Source organism: Hippoglossus hippoglossus, chromosome 23 (genome assembly GCF_009819705.1).
Source record: "Hippoglossus hippoglossus isolate fHipHip1 chromosome 23, fHipHip1.pri, whole genome shotgun sequence".
NCBI classification, from domain to species: Eukaryota; Metazoa; Chordata; class Actinopteri; order Pleuronectiformes; family Pleuronectidae; genus Hippoglossus; species Hippoglossus hippoglossus.
In genome coordinates, this window is record NC_047173.1 from 6,335,632 (window position 1) to 6,349,364 (window position 13,733).

The following is a 13,733-nucleotide window of genomic DNA, read 5'->3' on the forward strand; positions in this document are numbered from 1 at the left end:
CGTCTTGCACAGGCGAACCTTATCAGCAGCTCTTAAGGAAAAAGCCTTTTTTCTACAGTCGTAAATAAGGTGAAAGAAGGGCAGCATGTCCCAGTTTCCCCCCTCTCTGCTATGGTGGTTTATTGCACAATTTAGTTGCTTTACACACACACACACACACATTGTTGATTTTACTAATTTTGCACAACGCTCAGTGAGTAAAAACTAAAAGTTGCCATAACAACCTTTACTGGCTGACGTGAGAAGCTGAATCCAGGTGGGCAGGCTCCTGTGGGTCAGCCCACTGGCCCAAATAAAACACAAATCTATAAAACACAAACCACAATTGGAAATGGGAGGTTGAATTCTTTTATCATTAGATATCTCTTTTACACTTCTAATGTTTCTTGTCCTTACAAAAGGTGGATTTCCAAATAGCAGCATCCCCAAGAGCAACGAGTCCTCAGGAAAATAGACGGCATTATGTGAGCTCCACAATGTCTATTGTTGTAACGTCTTCTGCGCACAGGAGGAGCCGTGTGTGCTGTTGAGATGGAAACTTGATCGAGAGTCACTAAGACAACATGGCAACAAAAGGATGTTCCCTTTTTTTCACAAGCAAGTATCGCTGACCAGATCCCATTCTTCTGCACAGACGACTGTGTTTGCTTATCAAAACAGTGGGTCCCTTTGACAGTGTCTTATTGTATTGCATTGGCCTCCTCTAATCATACCAATCATATGCCTGGTTTTGAAAATAATTTAATTTAAAGCAAAAATAAAGTCTTAAATGTACATGTACATTAGTAAAAACCAAAATCTCTTTGTATCTTCTCTTCATTGCCAAAAGAAACAAATCTAACACACCCAACAGCTTGGACATTATAGAATGCTGTGCCCCGCCCATACACATTCCGCAGGCATTATTTCTTCATCTCTCTACCTTGAATGACTTTTGAGCTTGAACCGTTTAGTGTTCTCCAAAGTCTCAACCCCTGTCCTCAGTCAAAGTAGTCCTCGATATCAACATCGGGGTTGAGCAGATCCTCTCCATACCGAGTCAGATCCATCTGGTTGAGTATTAGGTTCTCAAATGTCTCCTCTAGGTCTGTTTCCCCGATCAGCACCGCTCCTACCATCCTGCCTCCGCTGAGAACGACCTGGCACAAAGAAGGACAAATCAGCGTAAGAAAACTAAATTAGAAGTGAGCGTCACCCCTACTGGTGGCATGTTGTCTCCCCCAATTTTCACATCTCATCAAAAGTTTTGAAGTCATCCCGAGCTCCTGCCTCAAACCCAGGAGCACATACAGAATGCATAGTTCTTACACTTAGAGGAACAGTGGTTCTTTTCATACGCTGACAAAAGTTCAAATATGTATCACATGGAATATTTTCAAAATGCCACTGGCAATACAAGAATGTCTTACAGCTTTCTAACTGCTGGACTTTTTGATACCATTCACAAAGAAGTGTATGTGCAGAATAGCAAATCCTTTGTTTTCTCGAGTGGATCAGCGTTGGGTATTGAGCCGCCAGTAGAAAATAGACTGACACACTAAACACTGGAACAATCAACACAAATGACATTTATACCGTACGTTCTTGTTCTACTTATTCACCTTCACATACTCGTGACCTTTAGTGCAGCGCACCAGCAGTTCGTGGTTGGAACCCAGCCCCTGCCCATTAAACTTCCCCAGCAGGACCACCTGTGGAATAACCAGCAGACAGGAAGTGGTTTCAATGCAGAGCTCAGAGTGAGAGAGAGGATAACGCCATGCAGCACTGTGTGAAATGACCTTGAACCCTCCTGAAGGTAATGGAAACCAGCTATAATTTGCATAGTAGATTATTAACATATTGGTTATCATTAAACAACTTCACTCTGCTGCAGTACAATGCCACGCACCTTGTAGTTGAAGAATTTAGTGATGTGAGAGAAGAGCTCGAAGCAGAAGTCCAGCTCGATTGGTTCGGACAGGACGTGCGCCGCCATGCAGCGGCCAGCGTACCAGCCCATCTGACGGGCCTGGGTCCACAAACGCATCTGAACACAATCCACGCATACAAAACTCAAAATTATAAAAGGAAAAAAGCTGTTTTTTTAAGTCTTACAGCCTCTATATGGACCCTTTTAACTCATGGTCTAATCTTTAACTGCAGTCAGGAAATCTACAGTCTTTTTGAATTGTACACAGAATACATCAGGCAAACAGGATTCTCAGAGTCAAAATGAATGTTAGAGGCTGTGTGGTAAATCAACGGCAGATCATTTCCATATGTTTTGGGACTGTCCCCTAATTACTTCATATTGGCAAGAGACCACAAAAGAAACAAGGATAGTTTTTGGAACGAAATAATGTGCTCTTTTGTCGGGCTATATCTGGGCAAAACCCTGGAAATCTCATGGTCCAAGATGAAAATCTTTAAGTTTCTTTGATTGCAGGCAAGAAAGATATCACACAGAAGTGGCAACAGGCAAACCTGCCAAAGAACGACTGGATCGTAATTCTCATCGAAATTCACTGTATGGAAATGGACCTTTACCTTAAGACTTGATAGATACAAGATACTGGGTAAAAATGGACTTTGTCTGTTTCTTTGTTCTAAAAATACTAATAAAAAGAAAGTTAAACAAAAGAAAATATCAGGCACCATTTTCCTACAGGAAAGAATCATTTATAATATTGTATATGTTTCCTCATATCAAGGTAATCAAGCTCATCTTTAGTCAAATTATTACAGAGCATGTGTTTCATTATTGATGACAGGATGAGTTTATATACATGGAGCTCTTATTGTTGTTAAATGTTGTTTTCAGGATAAAAGAAGTGATGATGAACAGATGTGGAAGCTGACACGATTCGGTCTGAGGGAAGAACCCTTCAAAAAGAAAACAAAGTCATTCTGCAGACTGATGCAAACATTTGTCAGTCTGTTTACCTGCTGCCACAGTGCGCTGTGCTCCCAGCATGCTGTGCACACATCTCCTGCGGCATAGACGTGTTGCTCTGAAGTCATCATGTGTTCATCCACTCGCAGGCCAGCATCATCTGCCAGTGCAAACTGAACAGATACAAATAATGATTAAAACCAATATAAGAGTCATATTTGCTGTTCTGCTCATTTTGATGAAGTGGTTTTACAGTGAAAAACCAATATGACAAAAGTAAATATGTACTTTAGTGACACTTAGAGGCATTAAAACACAACAGCAGACGATTTTACATGACCCTTACGAGTTACCAGTAGTTTACTTTTTGCTTTTAACATTCAACAGAGGTGGACTCAGACTATTTCTTGCAACACAGTACCAACAGTTACACATAACCACATCAGTAATTCTCAATCTGGGGGGCCCAATCCTCACAGGGGTCGCAAGATAATATCTGGGGGTTGTCAGATGGTTGCGGAGAAACAAATAACACAATTCAAATTACATATTCTACACTCGGAATCTGCTTTAGATGTTTGTGCATTTGAGTTTGTGCTTGGTTACATGCACTGATTATACTGGTGGCTCGCAACTCAAAACTGTTGAGAACGACCAAACTACATAAGTGATCTTAAGGGCCTATGATGGGCTGGTCATCGATCCAGGCTGTACCCTGCTTCTCACCTACTATTGGCTCCAGTCCCCCCGCAACCCTCAAAGGATAAGCAGTAAAGATAATGGATGGATGTGGGAGAATGGCTTCAGGACAAACCTAGATAGGGCTCATACTACTGGCATTAAACAACACCACAGTCCTTTATATAGGATTGTTGAACCTCCTAAAATGGTGAAATCTGACGTGGCACCGGCACATCTTTAAGCCTGCTGATCTGCAAGTGACTGGATGATTAGCATTTAATTCAAAACGACTATGTTCCCAAATATTCATTAATGCACTGGCAGACTTATGGCTCATTTCACTTCAAGTGAAACAACCATTACACATGAGAAATACATTTCAACAATGGTGGTACTTTTTGAGGAGAGACTTTAAGAGTTGCTAAGAACCTACAGGCATCTATATGTTACTTTGCCTGTGCACAGGGACAAACAACTGACTCTGTGCTGCCCTCTAGTGGATATATTGTTTAAAAACCACACCAAGATAAAAGGCAGCTACCTTGTTTGAAACAGACTTATCGTTTTTCCTATGTAAAGGCTGGATAAATGAGCCTTTGCAGCTGTCATTTAATTTGCATACGGATGAGTTTACTTACTTTGTTGCCATGGAGAAACGGCTCTGTGTTTGGCACAACCCCGGTGGCGCTGACGACAAAATCGCAGCCAAAAGTCTTGCCATTAGTCAGCTGGATGTAAACTGGCCAGGCTCCAGCTGAGAGGGGAAGAAAAGCTGAAGGAATGAAAAGGTGGGAGGAAGAAAAGGAAGAAGGTTCAGCAGCAAATCTAGTTCTCACCATTCTCAGGTTCGAGTGTTTGGGAATTGAGCAGCTCCTCAGAGGTGAAGATCTTTTCCACCTCACACTGGTATTCCACTGAAACTCTGCGGGACACCTGAGCACACGCCAGCAGAGAGAAGAGACTCAGGAGAACACGAACAGCATCGCAGTGGATTTTTCCCACACTAGCCGACCTCCATGTTTAAAGCAACAAAAGGTGCAGCCTCACCTGTTCTGCTCCTCTGAGAGCTATTCCTTCATGCCAGTCTGGACCGAGGGCACTACCAGGCTCTGTGGGCCCAGCACCATGCCCTCGCGGATTTCTATCTGAGAACAGATGAACAGATTACACACATCCGTAATGTCTGTGTTGGAATAAAACAAGAGCACGACGATCCAAACTCCGAGATGTAGACCTGCGGTGAAGGTGTGTGACGTCCCAACTGCCGGTTCCTCTGTGGTGTAGCGTGGCCTCTTACAGAGAGCGTCTCTCTCAGGTTTGTCAGCCTCCAGTGACGGGATGAGGAACTGGGCCGCCCCCGCGTCAAAAAATGTGTTTCCTATGGCCTTGTCCTTCACAGCCCAGATCACCTCGCAGCCTTCCACCTCATACCTGCACATTTCACATTTATTAACACAGAATGGAGGAATGTGAATGATGAGTCTGACTAATCTCTGAGCATTCTGGTAATATCAAATGTAGGGGTTTCATACAGTATAGGCTTAACGTTCAAAGAACTAACAATAAACTCCATATTGCCCCTTATAAATGAAATGTATCCCTCAACTTTTTGGCGATACTTTACTCACACTAATTCCAAGGCAATTCCACCATTTCCAACAACGACGATTCTCTTTGCATTGGATAACCGCTTCTGAAACTCCTGAAATACAAGCACAAGAAATGTGGTGGGCATCGCTACAATTTTTTTATTTTACTTCAAGTAAGCAGCTTATGTTTTAAGTGCATCTACAGTATCCTAAAAATGACCAACTGATTTCAGTGGTGGAAACTTAGGCCATGGGAAAAGGAGCAGGAATAGATTCTTGTGTGGATCCAGAATTTAGTTTTCTTCACAAGGTGAAGCCATTTGGAACATTTCACAATGTTATACTTAAACATACACTATACAGTCACTATATTAGATACAAGGGTACAATCTCTTCCAACAGGCCTGCAACAAATTCCACCTTTACAAATGATACAGTGATCGGTTTTCCATTACACTTTAAATTCAATTATAGGTTTACAACTCAGGTCATAGTTAAAAGGTGGTTTTATACTGGGATACACTATATCATTTTTTTGTCCTTCACTTTTACGTATATGTTGTAGGCAGAAGCCGAACTGTAGGGTTGGATTGCATTGAAAACATTACGGAGATGGGTGGATGACACATTTAAAAACAAAACACAATGTGAGGATGATCTTTTTCTTCTTACAGTGTGAAGGTCTTGCTGGTTCAATGTCAGCATGAACTTTGGACCACCTTGTCAGTAATAAGAGAAACATCCAGAGGGATGTGATCATACCTGGGCACTGTCTGTGTCCCTTATCCCCAACACATGAGGGTTTTCCTGGGTTAGGAGCTTAGGTCTGCCCCCACTGCAGATACACAGCTTCTCATAACCAAACACCCGGCCATCTGCAGTTTCCACACTCTGAGAGGAAATAATGTGAAATAGAGATTCATTGAAACACCCAATTTTAATAGTTAAATAGTTAACTCACCTCTTATTTTGAGAAAAAAATACTTTTTTTTATAAACTGGGGGTATGGTTTTCAGCATTAAAGCACATTTTTAGTCTCAATCTTCAAAGTATTACATTTTTTTCAGACTACATACTGTAGCCACATGTCCACAGGGTGGCAGTAGTAGACAGACAAGTAACAGTCACCAAAAAACATTTATTGAGATCTGTTGCAAGGAATCACTGTCCACTTTCAAATATGATGTAATTCCTAGTGCGTTAACAGCGTAATAGAACTTACAGCATAAATGCCTTTTTGTGCGATTACCCACAGTAGATACAGGATTGTTTTTTACAAGCGGTCACAAAGAAAATGTCCTTCCCTGTAAAACACAGTATTAACAAAAAATTCGAAGTAACTTTCTTAATGTACCTCTTTAAAGTCAATGTATTTAAACTACTCTCTGCAAACAACTACTTACATGTGACTGTGTGTGAAGGGATTTGACAGCAGACTGGATAACAGTCAGGTTGGGAAACTTCTCCTCCAGAACACTGGATGGACGCTCCTCCACATCAAACTCTTCCAGCGTCTGCGACACCTTCCCAAGAATGACAAAGGACAATGATGAAGGATTCAGTTGCTGACACTCAATTTAATATGACTAATGTTTGTCAAATGAACATGAATATGGACAGTAAAAGCTCTTATGACAATGCTGCTGGCCACATGTAAGAATAGCCGTAACTGAAGCCCCAAGCTCCCTCGATTGAGGACTGCATGGACAAAGTTGATTCAATTTAATAATGGAGAAGTTGACACATTCCCAAAGAATGCACCAAGAGAAATTTACAAGTGTGTGGTCGGGGTGGATTGACTTTATCCGGCCACTAAAACAAGATTTAATTTGAGAGAGATTCATTACTTGAAAAAACTGTTGTGGTGTATAATTGTAAAACATGCATGAAGTTAAACATTTGTAATTGTCTTTTGTAAAATCTCTGGCCGCCAATTAAAAGCCAAATGAAAAAACAAAAATACAAAGCAAAACAAGTTCTTCTTTTTCTGTGTGGCACTTTTGATCTTGCCATTGTTGTTGGTAGATCACCTCAAATACGTGAGTGCAAGTGGAGATGGAGACTCAGTAGAAAACAAAACCATATCACTTTCATCATCATCATCATCATCATCATCCTCCTCATCCTCATCCTCATGCTGACCTGTTTATAGTTGGTCACTGCCTTGATCTGAGGACCTGCTGTGATCAGAGCCACCTCAGCTGACGGGATCTGGGATGACAGCTGTCAATAGAGGTTAGAGTTGTGTCATGTAGCTACATTACGTTCATTAAAGCAATGGAGGCTCGGTACACACGTTAATAAACAACACATCTATTCAGTTCAGAGCTGATTTGTTTCTCTTCACCTGCTCAACACACGTCACACCCGCGATGCCTCCGCCCACGATCACAAACTGAAACGTTTTCTCCACTATAGCTGCCATTCCACAAAGCTAAGTTAAAGGGCTAAGCTACCTAGCTAACACTGGCTGCCGGGAATTCTCCAACAGCAAAAACACTCCTCTTGTACAATACACGGTGTCTGTGTGTCAACATAGACACGCTAATAAACATTTAAGACCCAGATAGTTGTAGTTTAGAGTCCACATGCTGACAGGGAATTCTTTTGAGAGCGTGTTAGGTAAATGTTTCTGAGGCACATGAGGCTGAGGAGTGAAGGAGCCGTTTACTTCCGTGTTTATAATTAGCTACGGCAAGCAGCAGGGATATAAACAGCACAACTCTGCAGGTTCATCTTCTGCCCTTCAGAAGGATCTGATCTGTTTTTCAGAATGAACGAGATGATTAAATCGTGAAAATGATATCAAGTCAAACCATTGTTTCCAAGGTCAAGAATTTCCACTGTCACACTCAAGTGGTTTTTTTATAAAAAAAATTCAAATTTCATATTTTCTTTAACCTGTCAGCACTGCAGAACAAACTGGACTATCTCACCACCTGTGCAAGGCTGGTGGGGTTTCTAAAATACCAGCTAATATAAAAGACTGTGCTCTTTCACATATCAGCAGGAATAATTACATCACAGTAAGTTTCTTCCCTCTGTTCTCACACTACTTATGCAAACCTATAAGAAATTAGAATCACTGTCCTTGTTTTCACTCCACATCAAAGCTAAACGTACAATGTCCTAATTGTCACGATTGGGGGAAAAAACAGCCTTCTGTGTCATTAATAATTGAAAACATTGATATGTTCAACCAATACAAACAGAATTGGACTTACTGGACATTAGGCCAATACATATATACAGTTCCCAATACTGAATGTAGCATAAGCATATATAATATATATATATTAACCGGGATATTTTGGCCTCATTTCCAGATAGTTGCAGGAAATGGTTAGCATTGTTAACTTGAGTTGACTCAGTTGTTGTCTAGTGTATGTCAGTTTGTCAGTGAGAGCAGGTTACAGTGCTCTGTTTTGAATTTAGCTGGCAGGGACGACCTTCTTGTCAATATTTAGATCACAACTGTACCTTCAATGTCAGAGATTAACGGGGTCACCCGGCCATGAATCAGATCCAAAATTCCATCAAAACATGCATCAGACATCATTACCGTGGTGATAAACAACTCGACACTGGATAACAGCTGAAGTACAGAGCCATTTGTGATTTTACATGAAATAATTGACAGATCTTGATCCCCCGTTCGCTGTCAGGGCGTTCAGCGCATAATGGCTGCATTGTTTTTGGATTCGTCAGCAAGAGCCAGCACTCGTTCTATTTTTGAAAAACCTTTTATGAAGGTTTTCAGCATGCATGGGAGTATTGATGTCAATGTCTGAGATGATCAGGTCACAGGTAATTAAACGCAGGTTAATGGCGTGCGTCATACTTCCCCTCTTGATTTTCATAACATTACCGATTGACAGAAAGACAACACAAGAATACTGATCTGTAATCACAATTTTGTCTCAAAAAGGAGTCAAAGGTGTTTTTGTAGATGAATCTAATAGTTTTTTTTTTACTTAAATTGAAATCCGACTAAAGGACCCATTAAATTCTTACAACACATGTAACCAGGTGCTGGAAGAGGAAACTTCACACTCTCAACTTAACAGCCTCTGTTGTTGATCACATTGAATGAAACTTTACTACGTTTATTTGGGAGTAAAAGCTAAGGGTTTTAATGAACTGATGTCAAATGTGAAATATAAAAGAAGCATAACTTTAAAAAACACACTTCATCATAGAAAACAATTGAGGAAACTACAGTTTTCATAATGCAACATTGAGAAAAAGATGAGTGAAAAAAATCATAAAACAACAAAGAAGAAAAGAAGAATTGCTGATATCTGCTCTCCACCAACGGGGAGTTATCAGTTCATAATTTCGTGTGAACAACATCTAAACTTTCTTATTTCAGTCACAGTTTAACCAGTTCTACTGTAAGGTGCTGCAAGATAATATTATAACCACGTGTAACCTTAGTCTGTCAAATGATAACATGAATGTCCTGAAATCCTATTTTCTCCTTTTCAGCCTCTTATTGAGGTTGAAGGGAGCATATACTGTAAATGAACTTAACAGGATATACAGAGATAGGAGGTTTGATGTTTTATAGCAAACTGAATTTGAAAGCCGATTCATTTCAACACTGAATTTCAAAACTATTGATTTTTAGACAGTTTCAGTTTAGCGCTGAAATGATTTAGGAAATATTTTATACATTCACATACAAAATTTAAGAAAATTACATGAAGCCTCACCAGCAGCTGGTTAACTTAGCAAGTGAAAACAGGGGAAACAGCCAACCTGCTCTGTCCAAATGTTACAGAATCCTCCAACCAGCACTTCTTAAACACGTCATTTAAATTATTACATATCTTTTGTTCAGGACCGTGCACTTTGTGGGGCAGGTGCTCAAGTTCAAAAAAAGTACACCCCTTTCATAACTATTTATAAAAGCTAGTGCAGTACCCATTCTAAACCTGCCTGTTTGGAATGGGCTGTTTGCTTGTCCTGTGGTAATACTCCCTTGTCATTAGTGAGTCCTCCTCAAACAGTTCTACAACATACTGTCACTTTTTTATTGTTTGTGTGCTGGATGTTGTGCCCAGAGCTTTTTATATTAACAGTATATGGTGCAGAATAAAGTTATCTGGTTTATCTGCCGTTTTCTTGTTTATTGATACATTTTTTATTGAATTACACCAAAATCAACACTGCATTTTCCCAAGCAATTTGCAATACACATCCAAAATGTAAAACCGATTAGATCAACGGTTCCACATACAGACAGACAAAGCAGCGAATCTTTTAACCCCCTTTAATGAACATTTCCTTAAGGATTTGATGTAACCTATCGAATAGATGCTCATAGCTCACAGCCCCTGTGTGTAGCTGTCATGATGTACAATAATGTGGCTTGAAACACATGAAGATTTTTTTAAATGAACTTTTTTCAAATTTTATTATCAAAACAACAGATGAATACATTTATTCAGCATGGCTTTACATCTGTTTCATTTTATTTATTGTTTTATTAATTACTTTTATATTCACATCATGCCATAGTGGGATAACATATATAAATAACAGAGCCACAAAACAAAAAGAAATCCAGAAAAAGAAAACATACATTAACTTTGATCTTTCAAATTAAAGGCACTGTTTCTTAAAGTATAAATTAAACAAGAACATGGTGATGCTCATAATCATCACCATCATTTTCATCCTTAACACCATTCTCACAACCGTTGTTACATAAGGTGACTGGTTATATCATCAGAGCACTGGGAGTGCTAGTGTGAGGAGTCCACATTTGTTACTAGAGAGGCAGATAGCTGGGCGGCTGCAGTAGGTCCCTCTTGCCGTAGGTCCCAGATCCCACGTTGGTCGGGGCGTAGACTGTACCGATCGTGTTACTGGAGCGCACCAAGAAGTCTGCTAGCCTCTGGGTAACGCAGGTGGCTGTGTTGCACTTCCTCTTCTCTATGCGGTGGCTGGGAAGACAAGAGAAACTGAGAGGTGACATCAAGACGACACATTCATAGGTGATCATACAGATTTCTGTAAATGCTGCTACCTGTTCATAGCTGTGAGCCCCCTTCGTGGCCTCGCACCCATGAGGTCGAGGAATGGGTTAGACATTAGCCCCGGTGCTAACCAGCCTTCACCATATGGGAGAGCACTTTCCTGCTCGCTGGATGAGCTGGGACTGAAGTACCTGAATCACACAGGGGAGAAGGGGCCAAGCGTTTACACTGATAGCTGATGATACCCTCTTCAAAGATCCACTAGTCCTGAGAGCAAGAAGAAAAAGTGGCCACTTGGCTGCCCCCTGACATGAACAATGAAGCACTCTCACAACTGGCTTCCATCTCCAGAGTTGCCCTGATGCTCCTCTCAGAGAACAACCTTTCTTATCGCACAATTTCCATGATATTCAGCTACTTGTCTGCAGGTTAACCTCAGGTTAAATATCTGTTTCCTGGCTGTCGAGACAATACAATTCAAGAAATAACCAACCCTACTGCTATTCAATCTGATAACATCAACAGTTTTACTTAATGTACTTAAAAAACACATATTTTATACGTTGCAGTCATTGCAGTTTACCTGTGGCTTGGGGCAGTGGTGACACAGCGCAGCAGCACAAGCAGCATGAGGACGAGCACAGACACCCTCAGGTGATACATAGTGAACGGTGTTAACCTGAATCAACACAGTAGATAGAATACAATTAAGTATTTTGTTTCAGACACATTCGGTTTTAATTTATCCTTTTTGATTTTAATCTAAATAGAAAGATCTGACCAAAACAACAGCACGATAGAAACTTCAATATTTTGTGTTCATATGTGCATAATATAAACATAATGTAAGAATTTAACACATATCACCAACTGTAGAGTACTATAGTTTAAGTAGTGAGATCGTAGGAGTTTCATATTTGAGAAAATTATGAATTTCAAGTCATCAATATGAAAAAAAAGTGTTAAATATGCAATATTTGTTTCTAATTTCAGTAATCCCCACACCCCTACCAGGCATTAACCAGTTCAGCTTCAATTAATAGGCTATTTATTTTCAATTAATATTCTAGTCAATGAAATGTCAGAGGATAATGAAAATAATTCTCAGACACCAAGGTGATTTATTTACTGATCTATTTACTTAACTGGACAAAGAAAAGCAACAAATCCCACAGACATATGACTAGTCATTTATTGCAATAAATCATAGTTCTTAATGACATTTTCATATTCAATACATGTGTGCATCCTCAATACAATAAAATAAAATAATAACAACATATTAAAATCGAATAGAAATGACGTAGAAATAACCCATAGCACTTCTGCATCATTTTGTGCCCTTGATCCCTGTAATGCATCCATACTGTATGATCTTGAATTTAGAAAATACAAAAGTAACATTTATTTAAACAACAAAGTTGAGTCATCAAGATTGGCGGAATATAAAATCAGAAAGGTAGAAGACAACTATTGTCATTTAAACTAAAACCATTACCCATTTACAGCTCCCCTGTCCTGTGATAAAGACACGAAAGCCCTGAAGTGAAAGCATACTTACTTTCTGTTTTGTTGGCAGCAGATCTCGGTCTGTCGGTGCAGCAGTGCAGGGTTTGTCCGACTGTCACACAAACCGACTCCAACAGTTATAGGCTCCCAGCTCAAACCACTTGTGACATCAGCTCTCTCCAAATATAGCCTTGCAATTTCATTTACATCCAACGGAGAGGGGTGGGGGTGTAAGGAAATAACTGGAGAGGCTTATATACTGTATATCACACACACCCTCCGCAATGTGTACTCGTAAATCAGTTCATGCACACAAAAAAATACTAAACTTTGACGCTTACATAAACACACACACACACACACACACATTTTTGTTCGTCACCACCCTCATCATCGCCTTCGTCATCATTGTCATCAACATCCGTGATGGACCTGACCCGTCGTAAACCCACACCCGGGAGAGGAGCACTGTCAAAGAGGAAAGCTGTCTTCATATTTACCTTGAGACACATAATGAAGTTTGAGGTCGTCAAACTCTGGCCTTGGTTCCTTCCACCGGGTTTTAATGATGATGAATAATAAATCTGAGGATGAATTACTATCAATAATAAATGGTGTCTCATTAGTTTGCCGGGACACGTCACAAACAATTTAGAAAGTGCTAATTAATAAAGTGATGGTAAAACACGAGAGTTAACAAGCATGTGACCTGGGAATGTGACTAATTCAAAAGTGGATTAGCAAACACGTCTCTTTGCGATTGTTTCCTGAAAACTTGATTTCAAGTGTTGAATATTTTCCCGTAACATTAATTATTATTAAGAATATATAATTATTATATTGTGGAGTTGCATTTGTTCAACCAATCATGAATCAGTCTTTTATACTGTATTTATATAAATATCTAATTTGAAACAAGACTTATAAACATCCATCAGCTAACATGGCGGACGCAGGGCTTATGACCTATACTGTAACCAGCCACCAGGGGTTGATCAAGATGCTTTGTCTTCACTTATGGGAAGATAATAGGTTGTTTGGGGCTTTATCTGTTGGTTTGAGTCTGATGTGTAGCTAGAAATACCCTCTGTAAAT

At 39.9% G+C, this 13,733-nt stretch overlaps 2 protein-coding genes across 2 annotated transcripts; both read right to left on the reverse strand.

The window, feature by feature from the left end:
- Positions 1 to 332: 332 nt before the first annotated feature.
- pyroxd1 (pyridine nucleotide-disulphide oxidoreductase domain 1) lies at positions 333 to 7,570 on the reverse strand. Its single transcript, XM_034578936.1, has 13 exons — positions 7,493 to 7,570; positions 7,288 to 7,368; positions 6,549 to 6,668; positions 5,908 to 6,036; positions 5,185 to 5,258; positions 4,791 to 4,987; positions 4,604 to 4,701; positions 4,393 to 4,489; positions 4,195 to 4,310; positions 2,926 to 3,048; positions 1,892 to 2,029; positions 1,602 to 1,691; positions 333 to 1,139 (listed from the first exon to the last, which is right to left on the reverse strand). The coding sequence occupies exons 1-13, from the start codon at positions 7,568 to 7,570 to the stop codon at positions 981 to 983; spliced, it is 1,500 nt and encodes a 499-aa protein (XP_034434827.1). The 3' UTR covers positions 333 to 980.
- Positions 7,571 to 10,555: 2,985 nt separating this feature from the next.
- Positions 10,556 to 12,973, reverse strand: LOC117757635 (islet amyloid polypeptide). The gene is made up of 4 exons (XM_034578939.1): positions 12,691 to 12,973; positions 11,713 to 11,808; positions 11,180 to 11,320; positions 10,556 to 11,096 (listed from the first exon to the last, which is right to left on the reverse strand). The coding sequence occupies exons 2-4, from the start codon at positions 11,790 to 11,792 to the stop codon at positions 10,922 to 10,924; spliced, it is 396 nt and encodes a 131-aa protein (XP_034434830.1). The 5' UTR covers positions 11,793 to 11,808; positions 12,691 to 12,973; the 3' UTR covers positions 10,556 to 10,921.
- Between the last annotated feature and the right edge of the window lie 760 nt (positions 12,974 to 13,733).